Below are 13,887 nucleotides of genomic sequence, written 5' to 3'. Positions count from 1 at the left end.
GATCCTCAGCTTTATCTATTTATTCAACCCTAACCTCTCTCTTGACTTCCAGTCTCATTTCCTACTGTCTACTGGACTTTTTGAACTGGATGTTCCATAGACATCTTAACATTTCAACACGTCCAAAATGGCATTTGTTATCTTCTTGCTCCCCCTCCCCAAGGCTCTTCCCTCTTCTTAACTTCCCTATTATCATGGGTATCACCACTCTTCTGGGTGTCAACCTCTACCCTTCATTTTTTTTTTTCATCCTCCTTATTGAGCCAAGTCCTGTAGATTCTACCTTTACAAGATCTCCCTTTCTCTCCACTGACATTGCCACAACCTTTGTAGATGCCCTCATCACTTCATACCTGAAATACTCCAATAGCATGCTGGATGGTCTCCTTGCCTCAAGTCACTCCCCATTCTAGTCCATCCTCCACTCAGCTGTCAAATTGATCTTCCTAAAGTGTCACATTACCACATTATTCCCTTACTCAATAAAGCCCAGTGGCTTCCTATTACCTCCGGGATCAAATTTTAAATCTGGTTTAGCTTTTAAGCTTCTAATAACCTGCCCTCTCACTACCTTTCCTGTCTTCTTACATTCTACTGTCTTCCATATGTTCTATGAGACAGTTATTGACCTCCTTGATATTCTTCTCACAGGACACTCCATCTCCTGACTGCATTTTCACTAGCTGCCCACCATGCCTGAAATTCTCGCCTTCCTCATCTCAGCCCCCTGACTTCCTTTAAGGTTAAGTTGACACTCCACCTGCAAGAAGCCTTTCTTGGGCATCTTTAATCTTTCAGCTCTCTTATAACTCAAGAAATGGAAGCCTAGAAAATTTAAGTGATATATCCAAGATTACAAATACAGGAATGGCAGAAACATTCAAGTACTCTAATTCCTGTATTTCCCCCACTATATCATATTACTTAGATTATTTTAATACCCTTCTAATTGATCTTCTCACTTCTGGTCTCACCTTTTTTCATCTCATCCTTCGTATTAGTGAATGTCTAAATAAATCAGCCACTGTATCATTCTGATGTTACTCCTTTGCTCAAAAAGTTTCAGAGGCTCACCACTTTATGAGTAAGGTAAAAACTCTTTATTTAACTCTATTGGCCATATTCCTAGCAGCTATCTTTGTCACTGGAATCAGAAACCATGGTAAAAGACTTTAATCCTTTTATCTCCTGAACTCCAACTCTGGAGCCCTGTGTTACACTGGGAGCATCTCCCAGGGACCCAAGCATTCAAGAAAGTAAAAACTCATTCTATTCCCTAGCTATTTTCTTGTTAGCTACCTTGCTGCCCTTAAGTCTCCCTACCCCATCTCTCACTATTTCTACTAGCTTATTAATTACACTACATCTTGGGCCAAAAGCCAAATAATTTCCCTCTATTTTAAGTCTAATCTCAATTTCTCATGAGATTTTAATAAAATTATTTCTTACTTTAAAAAATATTATTGATATTGAGGGACAGTGGATCGTTACTGATAGGAGGAGGAGTGGATAGATGGCTAGCCAGCAAGCCAACTGACCAGAAGTTAAGTATTCCTTCTGACACACACTGGCTTTGTGAACTTCAGTAAATCGCTTAACCTCTCAGTACTCTAGGCAACCTTCTAAGATTATAAATTGCAGAGAAGAGAAGGTAGAGGGAGTTTCCTCACCGGGAGTCCCTACATAGTTATTGGTATCTTTTGTTTTTACATCACCTCAATTTTGGAATATATCTTCCTCTCTCTACTCTATCACTTGTAACAAAGAATAAAAAAAAAATAAAGGGGGGGGAGGAGAGAGAGAAGCAGCCCAGCAAAATCAACCACCACACCAAATGAGACTGACAGTGTATTTAAGGATGAGATGTTCCCTGCCCATGGTTCTGTAACTCTGCAGTGAAGGAAGGTATTTTTCTGAACACTTCTCTAGGACCAAGTTTGGTCATTATAATTACATGGTGTTGAGTTTTGGGTTTTGGTCCTTTCCCTTTACATTTTTCTAATCAGTGTGTGTGTGTGTATGTGTGTGTGTGTGTTTTCTAGATGCTGCTTATTTCACTTTGTATCAACTCATTTAAGCCTTTCCCTATTCCTTCAGAATTCTTCATGTTTGTCATTTCTTGCCTTGTAATATTCTATTACAACCAAGTTTAGCCACTTCCCAGCCAGTGGGCTCCAATTCTGTTTCTAGTTCTTTCAGGCCAAAAAAATACTGCTGTGAATATTTTGATGTATATTTGCTATGTCTTTGGTCTCCCTGCATGTATGGATTAGAGCAGGATCAAAGAGTATGGATATTTTAATCCTTTTCTAAGCATAATTCAAAACTTTCCCAGAAAGAAGAGCTCTACCCATTACGGATTAATGTACTTGTCTTTTGGTCAACATGGATGTTTCCGACTCTGGTAATTTTTGCTGATTTGCTGGGAATGACTTGCTTGGGTTTTATATGAGATAATATTTGTAAACTGCTTTGCAAACCTTAAAGCACTATGTAAATACTATTGTTGTTATATATTTGTCACTTTAGCTTCTAAATCAGCAGTTTAACTTTTTCAATCTAATTCTATTTTATATCTGTATGACTGACAGTAGTGATTAGAACACCCCCATGATAGTATTTTTTTTCCTTCAAAATTAAAAAAAAAACAAACCCATAGCAATTCTTTCTGGCATGGTCATCCGTCTCCTTCTACTTCATTTCTGCCCCACTGCCTCTGGACAAGTTTCTAGAGACAATCACATCCCAGATACCCACCCCAAGCAGGCAGCAAACATCTTTACTGGTCCTGTTAGGTAACAAGCAGCTGTTTCAGCTAGTACTCAGGACTTTTCCCTTCAAGTATCAGTAGAGGACGTCTTTTCTAGTGGCACCTATAGAGTTACCAAATCTTCCTTCCTTGAGTTCAAGGAGGTGCTTCCTCCTCACAGGGTTTAGCTCCACCTCTAAGAAGAATGTCATGCCTGCTGTATAGTTTGGTTAATGCTCCTTTCCTCTCTTCTCTGTGTCACATTTATCTACCCTTCAGCTTCTGGCCACATGTTATGCTATTTTCTTATTCTTTGTTTTGCTTTGACATTTTTACACCTTTCTTCCTAGAAAAACTTTGTTTTACTCAAGAAGCTGGAGAATAGAGAACATTTTCACCTTTTTCTATAGCTGGGAGATCAGCTTGCATTTTCTTAGTCCCAGCTGTTCTTCGGCAATGGCAGAAACAAACGTAGTACATTCTCTGCATGTATCTGTAAAATTCTCCTTTCCCTACATACCTGTTGGAAGTTCTCAGCTGCTTTTGTGGCTAAATGTCCTTTTGCTATGTCTGACTATGAATAGAGGCTCAGTTACCCCACATAATGATCTGTTTTGCACTTCTCTAATGCAACTGTCACTTTAATATTGGTTATCTCATTTCATTAGTTAAGTTCCATGAGGACAAGGACTGAGTGAACGTGGGTGAACCTTTACTTAGTTACTTTTGACTGGCTATTAGTCGATATCTTCCAAAGCCTCTATGTTCAGTTTTTTCCAATTCTTCTATTTCTTGACAGAGACTAAGTTACCACATGTTGAGTAAGCCAATGATGATGGGAAAACTTGGGATGAATAAGAGGTTCTTCCAACACTCACATCAAAAATATGGTCTAACTAGTGACATGTTAAAATCAATGACTATAACAGAGTTTGACTATGTAGGCTGGTTCCCCATATTTCTGGAATGAACTGTGCTCAGACATAGGAAGGGAAATACATACTGAGGTTACAAGAAAAGTGGTAGGCACCTCGAAATCTATCATCATCAGGGATTCAACTACTTCTATTCTAGAATAAGACTCCAATACAAAAAACCACCAGTTTACAAGTGACTGACACAGTACTGGAGAATATTAAAGTCTGTAGTTCAGAAATCAAAGCATTCTTTTAGTGACTTGGTTACCTGTAAAGTTTATTAAGACCTCTTCTTATATTATTAAGTATCTGCTCTTTTTATTCTCCTATCTTATTTGGGCCGTAAAAATCAATTCCTTAATAACATACAATTCTCATTTCTTTATTTTGTTCCCGATTTTTAAAAAAACAAATTTATCTTTTATGGAGTTAATGCACTTGGAGGAAATAAATAGAGCTCAAGTCTCATCTACTAACATCAGGAATAACTGAAGTATGGTTGAAGTTCCAATCACTCAACACAAGTACTTTTCATAATGAATTCGAATTTTCTAATGAATCAAAAAGTTCATCAACACAACAGAAACAAAAACAGCTCTTAATAAACACACACATTCAAGGTTCATAAGAATATATGGAGTTAAATTTATATCTTTAACTCTTTTATGATGAAAGCAGGAAGGGCTTTTTCCGGGCTCTTTTCTACAGTAAACAGCAGCACTGTACTGAAGAAGAAAGCAGGCAAGGTACCTCTCTAACATCAATTTAGCCAAAAAAAAAAAAAAATCTTGGACAAAATATCATTGGCATCTCCCAATTCTTTAATGAAAATTCTTTGGGCACAATTTTTTTTTTTAAGTGAGACAATTGGGGTTAAGTGACTTGCCCAGGGTCACACAGATAGTCAGTGTTAAGTGTCTGAAGCTGGATTTGAACTCAGGTACTCCTGACTCCACCGTGCCACCTAGCTGCCCCTTGGGCACAAATTTTAAACAACAAAACCAAAAATATAGACAAGGACAATATAACATATAAAATAGAATTCAATGGATTCATGATCTCAAAGCAGGTATTCTTTCATTAATACATATTACAAAGCATCCATGTCTTTTCATTCTATATGATTCTTTACCAACGAATCCTCTCTTAGAAAAATACCCAAACATACAAGAGAACTTTTGGTTTTTAGCATTTTGTGGTTACCAATGCAGCACTTGGGCTTTCCATTTGTTTATGTAGGCTATTTCCCCTTCCAGTCAGAAATAAACCTGAAGGGAGGGAGGTAGCACACTAGCTAGAATGATGGGCCTACAGTCAGGAAGATCTGAGTTCAAATATGGTCTCAGATGTTTACTAGGCATATAACCCTGTCACTTAACCCATCTGCCTCAGTTCTTCAACTGTAAAAATGGGGGTGATGATAATAGTATCTACCTCTCTGAGCTGCTGTGAGGATCAAATAAATGACACCATATTTTTAAAGCCCAGTGGCTGGCACATAGTGAGCACCTAATAAATATTTTCTTTCTTTTCCTTGTTTCCCATGCCACTACTTGTACCCATGTCATCTTTGGCACAAGGCAATTTTGATTCTAACCAACTAACAAGCATTTATTAGGTAACTACAAGGTGCTGGGGATAACAGACAAAAAAAAATTTAACAATTTCTATTCTCAAAGGAATTACATTCCATCAGGGGAGATATCACATGTACATGTAAGTGTATAGAGAGTGTAAAATAAATACCAGTTAGGGAGGGGTGGATCAGGAAAGGCTTCGTGTACAACACTGTGTTTAAATTGGGTCTCGAAAGACACGAGAAGGAAGTACATTCCAAACATGAGAGTCAGCCATTGCAAAGTCCCAGAGACAAGAGATGGCATGCTGGGTATGAGGAACAGAGAAAAAGAATAACTGGCTAGAACACAAAGTGGGAGTAGAGTGATGTATAATAAAGTTGGAAAGTAGGTTATAAAGGGCTTAAAATGCCAAACAGAGAGTTTATGTTTGATCATAGGAGCAATAGGGAGCTACTGAGTAGAGTAGTGGCTAGGTCAAATCTCTGATCAAAGAAAATCACTGGCAACTTAATGCAGGATTGAAATGGTGAGTCTTTGGGGGCAGCTAGGTGGCGCAGTGGATAAAGCACCGGCCCTGGATTCAGGAGGACCTGAGTTCAAATCCGGCCTCAGACACTTGACACTTACTAGCTGTGTGACCCTGGGCAAGTCATTTAACCCCCATTGCCCCGCCCCCCCCCAAAATGGTGAGTCTTCAGTTAGGAAGACTAATTAGGAAGCTACTGAAACAGGCTATGGGATAAGGGATGAAGGCCTCTGGGAATGGGGTTAAATGGAAGAAATGACAATATTTAGCTAATGAATGAGTATGTGGGATGAAGAAAATTGCGGAGTCGAGGACAAAGTGGAAGTTAAGAATGTAAGAAGACTGGAAAAATGGTGTTTGGTGGTACCGTTGCCAGAAATAATGAAATTCAGTAGGGGGTGATACTGGAGAAAGGCAATGAGTTTTGTTGAATTTAAGATGTCTCCAGGATACCCAATTTGAAACATCCAATAGGGAGTTGGTAATGCAGGACTGAAACTCAGGACAAAGTATGGGTCTGGATATCTAGATCTAGGAGTCATCTGCATAAAGATAATTATTAAACCCATGGTAGCTGATGAGGAAACCAAAAGAGGATGCAGAGAAGATAGAAAACGTTGGCCTTGGACAAGGCCTTAGAGAACATCCACAATTAAGGACTCTGATATGGATGATGAGCCACCAAAGGAAACTAAAAGTTTTGTCAGTCAGACAAACCAGGAGATATTAGTATTGTCCAAGCCTAGAGAGAAGAGAGGATCCGGGAAGAAAGAGTAGTTAACAGCTGTCAGATGCAGAATGCTAAAGACTAAAAAAGGTTATCAGATTTGGCAATTAAGAGATTGATAGGGACTTTGTAGAGAACAGTTTCATTTGAATTGGTGAGTTGGAAGCCAGATTACAAAGAACTGTGAAGTAGAAAGGAACTTGAAGAAACAAGTGCAGAAAGTTACTCTTGTTGGTTTTTTGAAGAGTTTGGCTGAGAAAGGGAGGAAGGATTTAGCCTAATAGCTAGAAGAAGGGAAGAAAATAATTAAGGTTTTTTAATGTTGGGGAGAGACTTGGGCATGAAGGTAGTAGAGAAAGAACCATTATGTAGGGAGGGAGAAAATTAAAGATTAGGAATGAAAAGGGTAACATATGACAAAGATGGAAAGGGAAGGGATCAAGTATACACACAAAGGGGTTGGCTTTGGCAGGGAGAAAGGCCACATCATTATCAGAGACTAGGAGAAAGGGAATTATGGCAAAGGGTTTTGAGATAAAGGGAAGAGGAAAAGAGGAAGATAATGGTGAATGGGTTCAAACTTTTTCAGGCAAATAAGAAGCAAGGTCTTTACAGAAAAGGGGTGGGGGAGAAGGAGTGGGAGGCTTGAAGAAAGAAGAGTTTTAGTGGGGAGTGAGATTGGGAATCAATTAGAGAAATTAAAAAACTGCCTAGTGGCAGCATGGACCCAGTTGAGCTTAGATAATAAATTTAGAGTGTGCCCAGTCAGCAAAATTCTGTGACTTGTTTACCTTTCTTCAGCAGTAGTGAGGAGCAGAATAGATGGATGGTTGGAATAATCAGGGAAAACTGAGAAGCCATTTTTGGAGGAGCTGCCATACCTACTTGGATATGGAGTCTTTGGTCTCTTACTCCCATTTCCAGGCAGTTGTAAAAAATATTCTTCAATAAATCTTTTTTCGGATGTGCAAAAAAAAAAAAAGTGTATGTATAGGTTTCTTTTTCCCCTTTCTAGTGCAGATGATGAGTTACTATATAATAACCCAGCATCAATTTTAAATTCCTCAAACTCAGAGAGTTCTCATTCCAATTGCTTGAGTAGTCCCTACTTTTTTTTTTTATAAAAAGTTTCTTTATTTTTTTTTGGTGAGGGAACTGGGGTTAAGTGACTTGCCCAGGGTCACACAGCTAATAAGGCTCAAGTGTCTGAGGCTGAATTTGAACTCAGGTCCTCCTGAATCCAGGGTCGGTGCTCTATCCACTGTGCCACCTAGCTGCCCCAAGTAGTCCCTACTTAACTCTTCTCTTTCCCTGTAATCTTCAGTTTCTCCCAATTTACTAGCTTCTTCCTTGCTGCTTAAGAAAAGACCTAGATCTCTACCTATCTTAAAGAAAAAAAAAATCCCTTCACTTCACCCTACCATTCCCTAAAGCTAATATCTTGTATTTCTCCAGCCTTTAGCAGAACTCCTAAAAAGAACTGTATACACTCAAAAAAACAAAAAAGAAACAAAAATAAACCAAAACACTTTATTCCACACCTATAGTTTTTATCTCCCTCATTCTTTTTGTTTGGTTTTGGGGTTTTTTTTGTGGGGCAATGGGGGTTAAGTGACTTGCCCAAGGTCACACACCTAGTAAGTATCAAGTGTCTGAGGCCGGATTTGAACTCAGGTACTCCTGAATCCAGGGCCGGTGCTTTATTCACGGCGCCACCTAGCTGCCCCTCACACCTATAGTTTTTTGTTGTTGTTTTGGTTTTTTTAGTGAGGCACTTGGGGTTAAGTGACTTGCCCAGGGTCACACAGCTAGTAAGTGTTGAGCATCTGAGAGCGGATTTGAACTCAGGTACTCCTGAATCCAGGGTGGTGCTCTATCTACTGCACCACCTAGCTGCCCCTCACACCTATAGTTTTAACTCCATGGCCAAGAGGAACTCTTCACCAACAAACTTTGAAATTACAATTGATCACTGTACACAGAGTTGTGTTGAATGCTGTTTTCCTTTAAATTATTAGGGACATTGTGAATTTTTCACATTAGTTATTTCTCTTTGGTAGGGCAATTATTAAGTGACTTGCCCAGGGTCACACAGCTAGTAAGTGTCAAGTGCCTGAGGCCAGATTTGAACTCAGGTCCTCCTGAATCCAGGGTCAGTGCTTTATCCACTGTGCCACCTAGCTGCCCACCACCTAAGTTATTTTTTACAGTACACTAATATTACATTACATCCACATACCACAAACTGGTCAGTCATTCTATCATTGCTTAGTACTTACTTGCTTTCCAGTTCTTTGCTAATACATATTTTTTCTCTATACAGGACTTCCATGAGGTTAAATGTCAAATTGTGCCATCAATGACTTTTTGGGTATGATTCCCAATTGTCTTTTAGAACTGTTGCACCAAATCATTAGTGTGCTTGCTTTCCCACAGTTCTATTTTGGTCTTTTCCCCATATTTTCCCAATCTCATCCACTTCCCAATTTGTTCCAATGTGGATTATAACTTTGCTACTCAGTTGAAAGTTTTCTCCAAGGATGCCAAAGATCTCAATTACTAAATCTAAATGTTTTTTTCTCGTTTCTTCCTAATCTCTGCAGTATGAAATTCCTGACATCCCTTCTTCCTAGATACTCTCTTCTCAGGGTTTTTGGGAAATTGCTCACTCCTTGTTCTCCTCTTGTCTGTATGGCAGCCATCCTTTCTCAGACTCCTTTACTGGATAATCCACGTCTTGCCTTCTATCAGTATACCTCAAGGCTTTGGTCCTAGGCCCTCTTTTCTCTCTTTACACTCTCTCTTGGTAAGATCAGCAGCCCCAGTGGATTAAACTAGAGCCAGATTGTGAAAGACTTTAAATACCAAAAAAAAAAGGAGTTTGTTGTTGTTTTTGCTCTAGAGTTAATAGTGAATCCATTGATCAGGGAATGACATGGTCTGACCTATGCTTTAGGAATATAATTTTGCCAGTTGTGTGGAAAGGAGAGACTGGTATCAAGGACACAAATCGGGAAGCTATTATTGTAATTTCCTGCACAGCTGAACTAATCTTCCTAAACCACAGGCATAAGCACGTCACTGCCTTGATCAATAGACTTCAATGGCTCCCTCCTGCCTCTAGGATAAAAACCGTATAAGCTCTTCTACTTGGCATTTAAAGCCCTAATCCAAAACAAGAGTTTCCAATCTGTTAATTCAGACAATTCCACATACTCCACTGCAGGTCTTCCACATTCTGGTCAAACCAGCCTCCTACTCCCCCTATATACAACATTTCATCTCCTCCTTTGGTAACTTTGCAGTTTCCCTGGGCCTGGAAAGCTCCTCCTCCTCACTGCTGCCTGTCTGCTTCAGAGTTGACCTTAAACAACATCTCTTCCTTGAGGTCCTTCTGGTCCCCTTAAGTAGTCAGTGTCCTCCTTCACACCAAAATGACCTAGTATATATTTCTGTGATCTGCCTGGTTACTTAAGTAATAAGAATTTGGAAAAAAAATTAATACCTAGCAAAAAATCATAAGATATTAGTGACCAAGAAGGGTGAGGAAAGGCAAAGCAAAGTGAATGGAGATTAGCAGGGAACTTATAAAACTGTATGTGATAAAGAAATGGTTTTATCTTAAAGTTTAGTACCGTAAAAATTTTATTTTTGCTTACTCTGTAACCACAGCCATATAATTATGTCAGAAATAGCCAGAGAACTAGAGCCTGGTTGGCATTTACCTTCTTTTGTTCTCCCTATTTTATAATCACATTTTTAGCATAGATGGCAGCAAGAATTACAAAAGAAGTAAATTTCAAGTAAGGTACTTACCAAAATGTCTAATCTTTTGCTCATATTTCTGCATAAATGATTTGGATTTATCTTCATCTTCTAATTCTTTACTTTTATCTTGATTAATAAAACTCTGAGAAAAAGAATTTATACAAAGTGATCAGAACATGTCTCTGTCTCATTTGAACGAGAATATTTGAGTAGGTGGTAATTTTGGATATTCATTCAAAGTTCAGTTATCATACATGTCTAGACAGTCTTCTTTTGGACAGAAGAAACTATCACTGTATCAGTCCCAGTCTTAAAACCAACATTTTTTTTCCTCCACAGCATTTTAGTTACAAAAAAAAATGATCTATTATTGTCTAACTAAAGTCAAGTTGAGAAACCAGAACTAAACTTGAATTTTAAGTTGCTGAAGTTTAGAAGCAGATACACTTGAAACAAACCAGTCAGTTCAATATGTATGTATACTGCAAGCACTGTGAGATTCAAAATTCCTATAAGACCTGGTTCCAGCCCCAGGGGGAATTTTTAGCTTTCTTTTTATCTGTCTCTAGAATACCACCCCTCACTCCCAGCCCCAAGATCATTTTAGTTGTTCTTTTCATCTTCTCCATTTCCATTTTTTTTTATACGGGGTGGTGAGTAGAAATGCACAGTATTCTGGCATGGATACACATCTAGAGATAAAACAGGCATATGCTTATAATTTTATTAATTTCCTATAAAGATTTCCAACTATAGCCCTAGTTAGTTCCAACTGAAAATGATCCCAGAAATCCTGATCAAACTAAGGTAAGATGTATTAATTCTAAAAATCTCTGATTATTCCTGAACAAGATGGTGAAATTTAGCTGAAATTTCTAATAAACTTTATGGGTCGACTGAAAAAAAAGTTTTGTTCATAAAACAATTTGAAAGCTCTATTAAAGGATGGCTTCTTTCAGCTAAGTAAATATAAAAAAGACGCTAAATCAAATTCTTATTTAGCTAGTAGGAAAACCCTTGAAGAATAATTTCAGAACATTCTGTGACCACACTGATATGCTGAGATCATCACTGCCCCCAAATAAAAACTGCATTTTAGTTTTCTGCCAGCTTTTAGAATGAGCAAGTATTCAAAAGCAAATATAAAGTAGGAGTATTTCCTGCTAATTCTTTTCTCAGTAGATTCTGTTATCCAGGTTCCATCTCCATGACTTAAATCACTCTATAACAAATATAAATTTAAATGAGAATAAGTCCATACAAAAAGACACCATTCATTATAAAGCATTCCTAATTAATTTCTGATGAATTTAGGTAAGGGAAGAAACTAGAGTTAAATATTATGGTATCACAGGTCTGAGGCTTCCAAGCCGTGTGACCTTAAGCAAGTTACTTCCCCTCTGTGGGCCTTCGTTTCTTTATCTGTAAAGCAAAGGGGTTGGTAGATGGTCTCTTAGGTCCCTTACAGCTCTATTATCTTCTCCCTAGACAAAACACCTGTGACACAACTAAACTAAAAAACCAAAAAGCACCAAAACCCCATAATAGATAATTCACAATAATAAGAAAAAAGTTATTCACCCATGGGGCAGCTGGGTGGCACAGTGGATAAAACACTGGCCCTGGATTCAGGAAGAAGTGAGTTCAAATCCGGCCTCAGACACTTGATACTTACTAGCTGTGTGACCCTGGGCAAGTCATTTAACCCTCATCCCCCACCCCTAAGTTATTCACCCATTCTATTATTATTTGTTTTGTTTTGTTTTGTTTTTGCGGGGCAATGGGGGTTAAGTGACTTGCCCAGGGTCACACAGCTAGTAAGTGTCAAGTGTCTGAGGCCGGATTTTGAACTCAGGAACTCCTGAATCCAGGGCCAGTGCTTTATCCACTGCGCCACCTAGTCGCCCCCTTATTCACCCATTCTAGAACTTGCACTCTATATCATTATTTGGATTTAAGACAAATACCCATTGCCCCTTATCCTGAGATAGGTGTCCACTCTGGAATATTTTCTGTTTCTTATCATTTTAAGTAAACAAAAAATCATGGAAATGAAGAAGGAAAAGAATGAGAGAATAGAACCTAAAGTGAATGCTGATGGAGAACAGTCTAAAAAAAAAGATTAATAATTTTATTCATAATGGATCACTAAAGGAAATTGGCATATCAGGGTATGACCCTAACTTTTACATCAAATGAGAATAATTATATCTTTCTGTAGGACAATTCACTAATTTTTTTTTGGTGCAGGGCAATGGGGGTTAAGTGACTTGTCCAGGGTCACACAGCTAGTGTCAAGTGTCTGAGGCTGGATTTGAACTCAGGTACTCCTGAATCCAGGGAGGGTGCTTTATCCACTGAGCCACCTAGCTGCCCCCAGGACAATTCACTATTACACATTTTATCACATTCATCTTATACCATGGTGTTAATTCCAGTCTATCCAAGATTGTAACCTAATAAGGAAGCTCTTAATGACAAGAGTAGTAACATTTGCTCTAAAACTAAGGTTATTCATTTTCCAAAAATCCATTCTCCGTAAGTATCTGACATAGTAATCAAAATTATCCTCTATGCTTTGTATTATTATGTTTCTGCAAAATGAAAGTTACTGCTGTAGCTCAACCTGCCAAAAAAAGTATTCATTTGTTGTCAGGTAGATAATCATGTTACATCACTACTACATAGAGAATGGTAACCTCGATAATAGTCTGGCCTTATTATTAAACTTTTTTTTGTAGATAGACATTATTTAGTAGGCAGATAGAAAGTAATAAAAGGCTTCCTATATAGCTAAATACTTCAACTTATTTCCATAATAAGAGAGTTTGGCTCCCAGGCTCCTCAATTCTCTAACTACTGCTCTGAGTTTCAATATAATGCCAGCTGATGCCTGTTATACTGATGTTTCTTAAAATCTCATTTGTGAAGGACTGAAATCATGGACCCACTTATATTATTATGAGAACGTGTTCAACAATGATCCTAGATGAAATCCAACAACTATTTCAATAGATTTATTGATAAGAAATGTCCAACTTTGGAAATCCTCAAATCATGGGGAAACAGATTTTTCAAGGTCACCTGACCTTGTCATAGGATTTAGAGTTCAACTCTCTTATTTAAAAAGAATGGGTTTGAAGATGTTATAAGAGACTTGCCCAAGGTAGCACAGGTAATAAGTAGCAGGCCTGGATCTGAATCCAGATAGCCGGACTTCAAAACCAGTTCTTTCATAATGCTTGTGTATCACCTATCCTTCAACTTTGTAATTTTCCATGAAAACTGACATCTATTCCATTATTAATGATACTTAGGGAAGGATATTCAACTACTTTTCTAGACTGATTAAGTTTAGTTTTTTTTCAGCTTCTAGTGCCAGGAAATTTTCCCTTATCTCTAACACTAACAAGCATTGTGAACTTTACCCCTTCTTTCTCAGTTGCTTCATTGGTAAAATGGGAGGAGGGTGTTTGAACTAGAACTCTAAGTCACTATCTTGCCTAAAAGTTCTATGACTCTAGGATAAGAATTTAAGCTCTTTTCTTTTTTCTTTATTTATTTTTCTGGTGAGGCAATTGGGGTTAAGTGACTTGCCTAGGGTCACACAGCTAATAAGT

At 38.1% G+C, this 13,887-nt stretch overlaps 1 protein-coding gene across 1 annotated transcript in view; it reads right to left on the bottom strand.

Annotated features, from left to right (window-relative positions):
• CDC37L1 (cell division cycle 37 like 1) overlaps positions 1–13,887 on the bottom strand; it is a 33,593-nt gene that overhangs the window by 13,202 nt on the left and 6,504 nt on the right. The window contains exon 3 of the mRNA XM_043974994.1: positions 10,316–10,409. Coding sequence (XP_043830929.1) covers positions 10,316–10,409 — 94 coding nt within the window. The remainder of the gene's footprint in view (positions 1–10,315; positions 10,410–13,887) is intronic.

Source organism: Dromiciops gliroides, chromosome 1 (genome assembly GCF_019393635.1).
Source record: "Dromiciops gliroides isolate mDroGli1 chromosome 1, mDroGli1.pri, whole genome shotgun sequence".
NCBI lineage: Eukaryota > Metazoa > Chordata > Mammalia > Microbiotheria > Microbiotheriidae > Dromiciops > Dromiciops gliroides.
This window is presented reverse-complemented; position numbering and strand designations above follow the sequence as displayed.